The sequence below is a fragment of the Lissotriton helveticus genome, chromosome 5_1 (genome assembly GCF_964261635.1).
Source record: "Lissotriton helveticus chromosome 5_1, aLisHel1.1, whole genome shotgun sequence".
Taxonomy (NCBI): Eukaryota; Metazoa; Chordata; class Amphibia; order Caudata; family Salamandridae; genus Lissotriton; species Lissotriton helveticus.
In genome coordinates, this window is record NC_136065.1 from 1587019857 (window position 1) to 1587033162 (window position 13306).

Below are 13306 nucleotides of genomic sequence, written 5' to 3' on the forward strand. Positions count from 1 at the left end.
AGCAGCCGGCAAGCACCGTTCTCCCAGGCTGTCCGCCGCTAGCCCGGCTCCTCAGGCTGGCAAGTGTCGGTGTGCATCACAGACTTCGACCACGTGCTAGGTCCAGCAAGGAATTTCAGTGGGGGACCTAGACCTCTGTACATCAGAGCCACCATCTTCTGGGCTCGGGGCCCGCCGTATTCTGGTGTAGTTGCTGCGTGATCAGAATAGGCCCGCCAACCACCGCCTTCCAAGGCACACCGGTGGCCCGGGTCGCCGCCACACGCTCAGAGGAGACCCTCCTCCCAGAGAGCTCCGAGCTCTGCAGCCGCTAAACACTGCTCTCTCTGGCCATTCGCCGCAAGCCTGGCCCTTCAGGCTGGCAGGTGTCTGTGTGCACCACATATTTAGACACTTGTTAGGTCCAGCAAGGGGGTCTCAGTGGGAGACCTAGGTCCCGACCTCCGTACATCGGCGACGCAATCTTGGGTCCGAGCTCGCTGCGCAGTTGGTTCTCTCATTCGCCGTGTATCGTATGCCACTGGGATCTCAATTCCGCTGGGCCGGAACACCAAGTTCCCTCCTAATTCAGGGTCGTCCACCCCAAGTAAAGTAAAGTCCACATTTGTAAAGCGCACAATCACCCGTAAGGGTCTCTAGGCGCTGGGGGCCGTCGGGAAGATTAAGCGAGTTATTGCCCAGAGTCACATGGTGCTGGGCTACCCTGCCGCCGGAGCCGGGGATCGAACCGTGGTCCCCAGATTCCAGCGTCAGTCGCCCTGGCCGCGGCGCCACACCTCATTCCTCGCAGATTGAGCTGTATAACCTTAGGATGAACTCGGGTTGGCGCGGAGCATCAGCTTAATGCGTACGCCATTGCCTGCTCGCAAGCCACCTGCCGCTTATAAAACCATGGTTGGCCATTAGTTGCTTTAATGACTGTCTAGTTGTTATTTGTGAAGCTTAAAATACACTATACGCGAGAGGCACAATAGGAAATTGGTAGAATAAAAGCAAGGCATAAGTAAATGTGGATCATATATATATGTAAAATAGGGACCAGGTGTACTAAAAGGAGAAGTGGGACAAGAAATGTGCTTAAAGCATGTGATTAAAACAGGCTTGAGAAAGGGTCATCGTTATATTCATTGAGACTAATGTAAGGTGTAACCCGCTCGTTAGTGTTTTAGAATAGAATCATTCATTTTAATTAGAATTTATATTTTTATCCATTTTACTGCTATTTCTAAAAGGGAAATTAGATTTTACAACGTCACTCCATTGATGCAAAAACAGGATGAAAGATCAAAGGACATCATGTCCCCTGAATTCAAGTCAAGTTCAAATTAAAGGGGCATTACACTTTCACCCTACTGCACATGGCCTCAAAAAAGCATGACCAGCATTTTAATTTAAAGCACTGCTATTCTTTTACCGGGTTGGAGCTCTGAAGTAGTCAGCGTGTAGCATGTTGCATGCACTTTTAAACATCAAAATAAAACTGTGAACCAATTACATTTGTTCACTGAAAATTGCAAGTACTATAAGGCACAAATGAGATGACGATTCACTTATTCCCTCCATTTTAAAAATCCCCAATACGCAGTAAGCATCAACAAAAAACAGTCTCGTTAAAACCAGTAATTAGGCAGTCTTCACAGATCCATAATAAATGATGTGTTTCTTGCAAGGCCTGCCGTTTGGCTGCCAAGAATCTATTGTGCTTCTCTGTCGCCAGTAAAGAACAGCATATCATTTACGTCCCTATGGGAACCAAGTGGTAGACACCTGGAGGGAGGAGCCGGTCTCGCACTACATTTCCCGATCGCTATTTTGGGCGCGCCCTAACTCTGCGCAAGCGCCACCTCGCCGCGCCTTGATGTGCGCGCGCCGCACCCCGCATGACGTACAGGCGCGCGCGCCGGGAGGCGATGGCGGTGCGTGCACGCGCAGCGGCAGTAATGGCCGCTCTAGATCGGCGGCTTCCGAGTCCCGATGGCTTCGCCGGGCAGAGCTGGAGCTCCTGGGTACAGAGCGCCGCCGCGCCGCTAGCCGAGGGTGAGTGAAGGGTCAGTCCCCCAGGAGCCACGCCGACAGGCCCGAAGTCCTCCTGGGGTCGGTGTTTCCCCGCCCGGGACCGGTCCGTTCAGCGAGCGTCCGCCCTAAAACAAAGGAGCCCCTAGGTCCTAATGCCGCCCGTTAAGTCGACATTGCGCATGCGCACATCGCGCCCACACCTTGTCCCTGCTGCGCATGTACTGTTGTGGTGCCAACCTTATCACACCGGATATCCGGAACCTGGATGTAGTCCCGCCTCCATGAAAAGGGTTAATAATGATGGTCATACTTTGAACTGAAGACATGGGGTACCCATGTGGGTATACTGTGTGTGGAACATAAAGATGGAATGGGGTATGTTAATAAGTTGAGGTGGTAGGAAGATATATAAAGTTATGGTTACTGCTAATTATTGTATTGTAGGTAAGGGCTATAATTTTGGTTGAGGGACTATAGCAGCCCGAGCTACTTTGGCTGATTCCCGGTGGAGCTGTCATATGCAGCTATAGAGGAGTTTGGCTCTGGTTCACCCCTCGGCCGGCCCCTACCCAGCCGGACATCGTTTTCCTCGCCTCCCCGTTGTGTTTTCCTACCTGCATTCCCTACCCTCATTTATCATTCTACCACTTGACTCCCCATAAGACGTGTGTACGTGCTATTTATCTCACATTATTGTATAACCTCATGTTTTTTTTTCTTTTTCCTAAGTCTGTACTTGTCTATGCAACCTGTAACTCACTGATCCTCGTGTAAAGCGCTCTGATACCTCCGGGTCTAGCCAGCGCTATATAAAACTTTGCAAATAAATAAATACAAATAAAATGAAGTAGATTTGAGTTACATTGAGAGTGGGTGGATGTAAAGGTAAACAAAAGATTAAAGGTATGTATAAGGAATGGTAAAAAATAAGATGAGACAATACATGCCCGGGTTACTTACTGATAATTTTCAAAATGTGTTGTAGTGCGGCCCTAATGATCCCTGACTGATAAGTAAAGTAAACCAAGACAGAAAGGCCGTGTTAAAAATTAATACAGACCCATCATATTAAGTTTTATGTAAGAATCATGTCCACACAATTGCAGAATCATAAAACACGAATACATGGCCGGTATTTTTCTCTGGGAAAGGTGACAACCCTATTTCGAGGTGAGGGATGTCACTCATTACAGGAAAAAGCATGTGGATCCTTGACTGCTAGCCCCGCCCCACCCAACCCAGATGCATTAAAGGCACGCTTCGTTTCTTCTGTATAAATTCAACCCCTTTGTCAATGTACTGAAAGGAGGGAGGGGTGGATGAAATGTAATGACTGTAAAGAGGAAGAGCTAGACTAAGGGTAGTTTAAATTACCAATAAGTAAATGGTGCATACGTCTACGTCCCTCGTCCAAGTCATTACAGTTGGGATTCTGAAACTCAAGTCCTTGCAGTTTTGACTATGCAACAAAGAGAGTTTTATTGCATAGAAAAAATTCCACACTACATCAATCATCATGCTGAGTTCAACACACCAGTACCCAGCTTAACTGAAAACCTGAAACAGAATTGAGGAAATTATGTTCTTGAATCGATACTCCCTGTAATTCCGTCCAGAAAGTGGCCATCTTGCTTGTGGACTTTCCCTGAACAGGAAGATCTGAAGCATCATACTGCAATCCCAAGAGAATAGTAGATTTGACCCATCTGCTAATGGTCATAGTAGTCTCATTCTTTCTATATCCAGATTTTCCAAAAGTCAGAAATAAGTAATCAGTCTTTCTTTACTAATGTCCCCTGTCAACATAAATCAAAAGAGCTTGTGTAACATCTAGAGTGCTTATTCCTCCACATTAGAAGGGGAAAGGAAAGAAATAAGGACAATACAATTCTTGTGACATACAAAAGAACAAATTGACCTTGAGGTCAAAAGTAGCTCCAGGTTTTAACATCATTCCATCTTCCATAAATTTATGAGGTAGAACATCTTATGGCCCAGACTCCTAATTCTATGAGTGGAGGTAGTGCCTTCTAAGATGAAGGCTTTCTAAGATATACATTTCAAATTCACACTTTCTAAATGATGCAACTGTAAGGACTACAGCACTGTAGGAAGGTCAAAAGCTAGAAAAGAAGTAGGATTCTCTGCAGGTTTAGAACCCACAATAACCTCCACCAAATAAGAGGAAAGACAATCTCTTAATAGGTTGGACTTCTCAACTTCTAAAACCTATTGTATGATTTGGAGTCTGGAAGGCAAAGGGAAACACTTTGAGAGGTAGTAGTGATCTCAGAAGTACCCGTAGGGGCAGAATTGCCAGATATTTCTGCAGAGGAAATCAAGATCTCTGAGGCCAATACGGAGCAACCCAAATCAGTTTTCCTTCCTCCTGTTGGAACTTGTAGAGAACCTTCTGAATCAATTGAAAGGGATGAAAAGCATACAGCAGGTGTCTTGGATGCCTCATCATCACAGCGTCCACTCACCTAGTTCCTCCTCCGGTAACCTGGAGCAGAACTTATGAACAAGGGAATTGTTTGATGTTGTAAACCGATCCAGCTATTACCTCCATAAACGTTTGCAAATTTCCTTAAAAGTCACCCTCGAAAGAGTACGATCTTGAAATGATGGAAATTTCCAGCTCAGAGTGTCCGCTGCAAGAGTATTGAATCCCCTGATATGAACTGTTGACAAGTTCAACAAGTTCTTCTTTGCTCAAAAACCTAATTGGACAGCTATCCTGTTTATTCTTTTGCCTCAGAATGTGATGAAAATATTTCAGTTTGTTGAAGATCGCCAGAGTTTCTTCCAATTCAAAAATCTTCGACCTTCCAGAAAAGACCATTTAAAGTGACACAATTTATTCTGAATGGATTCTCCCCAACTCAGAGTGCTGGCATATGTCATGATTAACAAAGGAGGCTCTTGATTCATACTCATCCCCATGGAAAGGTTCTGAGTGCTTAACCGCCATATCAGATTGTCCTGGGCCTCTGGAGTTACAGGAACCAACGTGCTCAAGGAATATGCCTCAGTAGAAGACTTTTGGAGTCGTCTTAGGCAAGATTAGTCTGAGGTTGCAGTCCCCTCCAGAGCAGGAATGTTCGTATTGTTCCTACTATGCGGACAAAGCCTGGAACAACCTTCCTCTCCACCTCAGAAAGACAACATCGCTCCCCATCTTCGCAAGAAAACTCAAAACCTGGCTCTTTGACAGACCCCCTTCCTTGATGGACCAGAACCTGCGACCCCCCCCCGCTCCTTGAGACGCTTACGGGTTAGTAGTCGCGCTTAACAAACCCTTGATTGATTTGATATGAGCTAACACGTCTGTTATCCTAGCCTTTGTTATATAGTTCCCTTTAAGTCTGTGGAGGACAGAGCATCATCAGGTGAATAAGTCATCTGTGTCAGGTAGTGGTACTGATGACTTCTTTTCTAATATACCCATTATAATCAATGAGGTGACCCAACAAGAAATCAATGGACCGGGGTTACAAATGATACAAACGAACAATGGTCCTACACCAATACCTCAAAGAGAATTATTTTCTCAACATTCATCATTTTATACATTTCTGAGCTTGTAGTATTCAGCTCACGGTTACGCGAAACCATTGCCATTTAAAAATGTATGATGTGCAATAAACAATGACTTCAGAACAATATGTATTTATTTAGTTCAAAAATAAGTTCAGAAACCTAATGGTGTCAGAAGGAAAAGGAAGAAAGGTTTGCTCCGAGGGATCGTGCAAAAAGGGGTGTTCAATAGAGTAAAGGAAATTCAAGAAAAGGTGCATCAAGGGACATCTAAGTTACAAAACTCTCCATGGGACTGACAACAAATAAACAGTCTCAGTAACGTGGCCAAACACAATATAGATACGCTTTGGTTTCCAAAATTCACAAAAGTCCAAGGGATATATCTCCTTGAGTTGCAAGGGGCAGGTTATAGGGGGCAAAATGGTCCAGGTTAAGTGGGGGGTGGCGTAGATGTTTCGATCTTACTTAACGGCATAAGAGGTGTATAACAACCTCGGCCGCGTGGATCTTCCTCAGGACGTGGGACTAGAATGGGGCAACCCTCGGGATGTAGCAGATAAAATTAAGCCCCATTGTTGGCCACCCGAATTAGTGGTGTGGCTCCCCAAGGTTCCAATAATTAGAGGCATCCATTCCCACAAGGAAAGCGTGGTGAGTAATTCCTAGGCTCAATACTTCACGAAATCAGGGAGACTGAAGAATTGGTTCAACCCAATTGCATTTTTGCTGGGGTGGGCTAATATCTAAATTGCTTTGGCTGAAACCGACATGGGATCTTCTTGAAGGAGTAGGGACATTTTGATCCTCCAAAAGATTTAAATACTCCTGTAATGGTCCTCATACATCTCTTAGACGGCATGCTAGGGGCATCAACTCCCAGTAAGAAGTTGCTCGCGATAGTAAACTGCATCAATGAGCCAGTTCCTTTCTTTGGGTGCTCTACGACTGCCCCATACCATTGCCACTCTGCGTTTTGCTAACAGTAAAAGAATGGCCACCAATCTGCGCGAGGTGGGTGTCACATTCTTGACATACCCAAGGAGGCAAAGAAGATATGTGTCCAGTAATCAACATTTGGTAATAGTCTGAATCAGTGTGGCCCAGTACCTTGCAACCTCATGGCAAGCCCAAGCCGTGTGTCTGAAATCTGCTTTTGGAACGCAACATCTGTGACAGTTCTCAACATCTGTTAGCCAACCCTATTCTGCGCGGCTATGCAGAGGTGCAGTATAGGCGGTGTAGGAAATTGAAATGTATTAGCCTATGTGATTGTTTTGGGAGAGATCATCTAATTTCCCACAGCAAAAGTTCCAATGCGCTTCGGTGAACTCTGAGCCAAGATCTAATTCCCACTAGGATCTCACGCGTATTACTATTTGTGGCATGTGATGCTGCACCCCAAAATCGGGCAATTTTAAGATATAACTCGGCTGGAAGATTGAGCTTATTATGTGGTGTTACTCATTCTGCTCCTTTTTTGTCAAAATTGGGAGTATTTGAAATCGATGTAAAAACAAGTGTGTGGTTAAAAAGCACGGACTGGTATTAACCTGGATTGTTTGGGTTGAGGGGGTGAGATAAATGTCCAGTTTGATGCCATAGTAATATAATGCAATTTGCTGATAAATGTATACTCTTTGCAGTAAGTAGCAGTGAGTTGTATTCTCATGTGTACTAAACTGTTTAATCCTTGGCAAATCATCCTCTCCCGTACCTCTATCCAATGCTTTGACAATGTCAGCACTTTAAGCCAAGCTTAATGCAATAAATAAACATCAAGGTCATGCTCACAGGACATATACTCAGCATGGTATTCTTTAACACATTTATGGCTGTTTATTTGCAGGTAGCTGGGTTTGCATCTCCATTGACAAACCTGCACCTGAAGCTTCATTGTGCAGGACCCCTCCTGTGCTGAATTTCCTCCTTCTTAGCCACCAACAGGATACCTCCTTCTTTTTTATTTTTTTATACGTTTTTTATGTTTTTACGTAAATTTTAAAAAAAAGCGATGAGATGCAAATGCAGGAAAGAACAACAATTCAAATAAATACAATTCAGAGATACCATATTTCCCTTCCGTCAATCATTACTATGGAATTAATAAAAATCATTCAAATAAGAAAAGTATACAAACACTTCTTATATATGCCTGAATTTGAGCAATCCTAAGAATAGGCTACTAAGATCTTACCGTTTTCAGTAATTATAGAACACGGGGTGCCATGGAAATATCAAGGATATCATAAATAATAATGCAGTACATATACATGTGTCATAACAATTCATACAAATTAATCACATATTTTTTAAATACAGACAAAAAGGAAAGAAGACTCTAATGAAACGTTTCTCGATGTTCATTCATCGGGGCAAGTTGAGCCGTCCATGTGGTTAATGGCCCCCAGATCCTCTTTCCTTTAACCCTACTTTTTCTGCCTCCCCGATCATCGAGTGCTTTTTCCAGATTAAATATGTGTTGGGAGCGACCTTTCCACTGCTGAAAGGTCGGAGGGGAGGAATCTAGCCAGGCTGACGCAACACAGTCTGAGCACTGCCATGCGTTAAACGTGAGCTCCTCCCCGATTTCCCTTTTTCGTTCATTTACACCTGATAGCATCAACTGGGGTGAGAGCAGGACATCATCTTTCAATATATGCTGCAGAAAGCCCGCTATTTCTTGACCAGTAGGTTCTATTTTTGGGCATGTAGCAAAAACATTAACCAGGTCAGCGCCATATGTCTTGCACCTGAGGCACTGGGCCCCTTCCACTCCTCCATGCTTTGCTATTTTTGTGGACGAGATGTACAAATCGAAGAGGGCTATTAAAATGTTGAGCCCGCAGGTTTGCAGAACATAGTATGGATTTGCCCATCTCCAGTGATTCCAAAAAATGGGACTTCGGGACCCCAAGCTCGTTGTTCCACTTCTGCCCATGCTTATCCACATCATCCGTCACATCTTCCAGCATACAGTTATATAATTGTGAGATCGTGGTGCTAGAATAATTCCACCAGGGATACTTTTGAGAAGCCAGGGGCTCAGTCTGCTTTTTAAGGAGAAAATCCCTTAATTGCAAAAATTTGAAGAAGTCCCGATGGCCCATCTTTTCCTAACCATTTTGAACAATGCTATATGGTCCTCTATCCTAAAGAAACCACTCTTTTTCCCACCTTGCTAGGTAGTCCTCCTGCAAAACCTTTGGTAGCTGATCATTACCAAGGGGGTATATCGCTAAACCTACCCACAGGATTCCTCTTTCACATCTCACAAACGGCTGGAAGCATGGTAGTTGTTTGCCTATTGAGAGAGTTAAAATTGTTGAGAAAGCAAAATGTCGGACAGTGAGTGCCCCAGAGTGCCTCTTTATGGGACATAAGCCGTGATTGTGCAACAGGAGACGTGATTCCAGGACAGGCCTACAAAATGTGGGACGTTTGATCACCCTATCCTATAGAGTATGTATATAGGCACCCTGTCCTGAAAAGTATGTATATTGGCAGATGATAAATGTGGGGTAAGTGGTATCGACCTGAAGAAAGTGAGGCATGTAGAGAAAGCAATACCATGAATAAGGTGGGGGCTGCAAAAATGAATTGGATACGGGGTGCTGTACATATCTCTTCTAGCTTAGTTCGAAAGATCTGACTGATATTTTGCATTCATTCTTACAAAAGAATGTTTCATTCTGTGACTCCTAGACCTATTGGGTAGTTCATCCCATTTCAAGGGGACTATCAGGGTCCATCATTTTGATGTCTTTAATCCCACATCAAAAATGTGTCAGTGCAGCCAAGTGACTACATTTCATCTCACACCATGGTCTTTACTTTTTACCTGCCACCAGTTTCCATTCTGGGCTTTATAGTTTATATTTTTTCCGTTCGGAATAAGAGTTGATGCATTCCAGCATGCATTGTGCAGTTGGGTATAAATTCGTGACTGCCAATGGTGCCGCACATGCAGCTTCATATGAATTTGCTGGAAAATAATTCTGGGACCTCTTGACAGCTGTGCTTTAAAAGGTGAGCCTTGTGGCAAAGGATACAACATTCAGATCTGAATCTTCAAATTCTTCTGGTATTTGAAAAATAGGTTTAGATGGGCAGGTGCGTGGACTTAAAACTACAAAATGCATGTGCAGGGTTATTTTAATGAAGCAGGCACATGAAGAGCGGCTGTAGAGTGAGGTACATAGATGATGCATTAAACGAGGAGATGATGCAAGCATAGTGTGGTAGTTTTATAGGCGTATAGGGTGAGGTTCCTGGAGATTGGTCTAGATGATTTTCAGATAAGGATTTGGACTTTGAAGATGGATGGCTAATAGAGCTGAATATTTGCCTTTACAAATGCAGCAATTTGAAGGTTACAACTTTGAATTTTGACACAGCTGACTCAAGAATACATCTTTGAGGTCTCTGAATTCAGTACCATAAATTGAAAAACAGAAATCTGTTATCTAGAACTCTTAGAAACAACAGATCTGTAATATACAGAATTACATAATAAAACACCATTGGATAGTGTGCATGAAGTAGGCTCTGGTGGAGGGATCATGTAGAAGAAAAACGTGATGGAGTTGTTAATGTCAAGGATGGAGATTTTTGGAGATTTTGTGGGTTGTAGACATCCATGAGCACAAGCAGAGGATGTGATCATAATGGACACTCTGTGGATGTTCAAGGAATATATTGGCTTGGTGTTTGCAGAGAAGAGAATGGAATCTGCCTTGAATTTCTAGGATTGCCGAAGTAGGATAAGGAGATTGTAAGTAGCACACAGGGTCATATTTAGTGAATGCTGTTAGAACTCTGATCTTGAGGTGGAGGACACGCATGATGGATTTCTCAAGTGTGAAGGAACACAGCATTTGTTTACAGAAAAGTTAGTGAGAATGTGAAACGTATTCCTGCGGGAGTAGTAGTGATCTATTTTAAAATATCTGAATGGACATTGAGGAAAAAGTACGAGTTTTAAAACTGGAGACTACTGTAAAGTTGGTAGTAGAAAGGTTATGGCTGCCTGATAGGGCTTGATATACTACATATTATTTTGGTAAGTTAAGTATTTCTACCAGTATGACTCCTTTTTAAAAAAGTGTTTTGAAGCTTTTAAATAACAAGTTTACTATTTCTGACGGTACTTAGTGAGCAGTAGACTATGTCTACCTGCATTATCTTGTATCAAGAGTAGTATATAATAGGTATGCCTTCTGGCCCTTCCTATCTAGGCGTGTGTGTGTGTATATATGTATTAAACATGATTGAGTCTAGAAATATGGGCCTGGATTGCACTCCTGATGTCTTTCACAGTAAGATGTCTTGGAGTTGAGAAAAGAAATGATTTTTTTATTTTCTGAGGTCATTAAACTTAAAACCTAGTCTTTCTTATGCATGGCTTCCACAAAAGCCTATCGCTTATACCAGATTCGAAATGTGGCAATTCACTGCTATGATGTAGCCATAGTTGATAACAAAACTGGTTACCCACTGTTTTTAAGTCATGAAGGCCTTCCAGGCAAAACTGACGGGGCTCTCTGAGAGTCCGAGAGCGCGGCTTGCCTACTTTGACTGAAAGCACAACTACAGGAGGGGGTAAAGAAGTCCTGGATCATTGTTGGGGTTGGTTAATGATGGTAAATAAAGTATTTTTTTCACATTTTGATCGGACAGGTGAGGCCATATTATGTATGGCTTCCCCATTACTCCTTTATTCTCACCCTAGCTGTTATGAGCAGGGGAAGATAGTTGGGGGGGGGGGCATATAACATAAAATTATAGCCGAGTTACGGGTTGTTTTTCAACTTGTGGTTTTGAGTGACTATTTGATGTCACTCAGAACCCGTTAGTGAAAAAAAATACCCATAGCTCAGTTATCCATCTAAAGTTCTATATGTTATACATGGCTATAACCGAGCCCAAGCAGGATGAATGCCATATTCTAAATCTGGTAATCCACTGCTATGGCATAACACAGGCTAACAAAGGCTGTTACCCACTGTTGCTATGTCATAAATGACTTCCAGCTGCTCTGACCGAGATCTTACAGAGATTGTCAGTACAGCACTGGCAGGCCAAAGAGAATAGGGGAAGAGAGCAGGAAGTCACAGAGGGAGGTGGAGGTGGGTGGCAGGAGGCCAGTCTTGTGGGTCATACAATAAAATTACAGATGGGTAATGGTGAATAAATAGGATGTTTTTCACCTCGAGGCTTTGAGTGACGCCATAGACTAAATCAGTTTCTCTTTTGTTTGTTTGATGTCACTCAGAAACATTTGGTGAAAAAACATCCCCTTTGGTCACTGTTGCCCATCTATAATTCTATATGTATCATAAGTCATACCTTCTTTGTGGCTTTCAGGAAGTTTCTTCTCTTATTCTATCCTGCTTCCTGATTTCACTGTAAACTATAATGAATCCTTAATGAGCGAGATTTTAAAATGAGGACCAAAGAGGGATGATGGTGAGGTGGTACAATCTATTTGGACATATTTAGGATGTTGTGAGAGAAGTATTGTGTTGTGTGTATTTGTAATGCGCACTATAACCTGTGAGAGAAATCTGATGGTACTAGTTAGGATTGGGTATATTATGAGTGCTCTGAACGATGGTGTGGAAAGTAGAATATAGGGAAAGTGGTTGACAGGAGGAAGCAGTTGTGATGGATAGCGAAGTACAGGTTCTGGTGGGATGATTTGTGGTTGTTGAGCAGGTAAGGTTGCCCAGGTTGGGTTGTTATGCATGTATGGAGAGTGGGAGGGGGTGCTAAGATGGTGTAAATTTGGTGAGCATGTTGTGAAGGACGAGATTTAATGTAATGCAGTGATATTTGGAAGGGTTGTTAAGAGAGGTGGTACACATTGGCATGGCATTCATTAGGGTTTTATTGAGGATTGGAGAATGTATAGGTTGAATTTCTTGTGTGTGAGAAGTTGAGGGTTTTATGTTTGCAGGGGCTGTAGTTGCAAGAAGGAGGAAGCAGGTATGATGATGATCTAAATTTTAGTAAGCATCGGAAGAATATTCAGTTGCAAAAGCTGTTTAGGTGTTGGATATATTCCCATGTTATTGTCACCATGCCTGAAACAATGTAGGGAATTTGTTGATTGTGGTATCATCTGATGTGGCTTGTTCTGATGCGAAGTGAGTCACATGATGTAGTCCGGGGTGAACATTCTTTGGTAAAAAATAAGACTCTCCTTGTGTGGTACCTCAGTTAAAATGAGACTTGGGAAACACATAATATGACCCTCTTTGAGATCACATGTTGTGTGATGTTCCTAAGGTGAGAATGATAGAACAGAGGAGGAGGTTAAAGCCAAATGTGAGAAGACCCATTCCATGAGTTAGAAATTCATCCTTGAATGAGGGGATCACATGTCATGTGTTTCGATGCTCGGATGGGGATTTCCAGACAGCAATGAGCACATCATAAAAATTGGGGAGATGTTCATATGATACGAGTGTGCAATGGTTGGAGGAGTTGAGTCATTACTTAATTGAAAGTGCCATAGTTTGTGGTGGGGGAGGGAGCAGAAGAGTCATCCATAAAGACGTATTGCATATATTGAGGTAAAGTAATGGCATAGCGAAGTTGGTAATAATGGGATACACTGTTACAGGTTCTGATCTGGAGGAGTGCGGGAAGAATGGCAAGAAGGTGGATGCCATGACCCTGATCAAAGAAGGTAAGATGGCCTCCTGATCACCATCCATCTTTTCAGCTTTTGCAAAATGTGTTGCTT

At 43.1% G+C, this 13306-nt stretch overlaps 1 protein-coding gene across 5 annotated transcripts in view; it reads left to right on the forward strand.

The window, feature by feature from the left end:
- Positions 1–1819: 1819 nt before the first annotated feature.
- ATXN7L2 (ataxin 7 like 2) overlaps positions 1820–13306 on the forward strand; it is a 54207-nt gene continuing 42720 nt past the window's right edge. For 2 of the 5 annotated variants that reach the window (XM_078644760.1, XM_078644761.1), the window contains exons 1-2: positions 1820–2037; positions 13184–13249. In XM_078644760.1, coding sequence (XP_078500886.1) covers positions 1881–2037; positions 13184–13249 — 223 coding nt within the window. In that variant the 5' untranslated portion in view covers positions 1820–1880. Of the gene's footprint in view, positions 2038–2275; positions 2392–13183; positions 13250–13306 lie in introns of those variants that run through there. The other 3 variants (XM_078644759.1, XM_078644764.1, XM_078644762.1) reach the window with 3 other exon arrangements.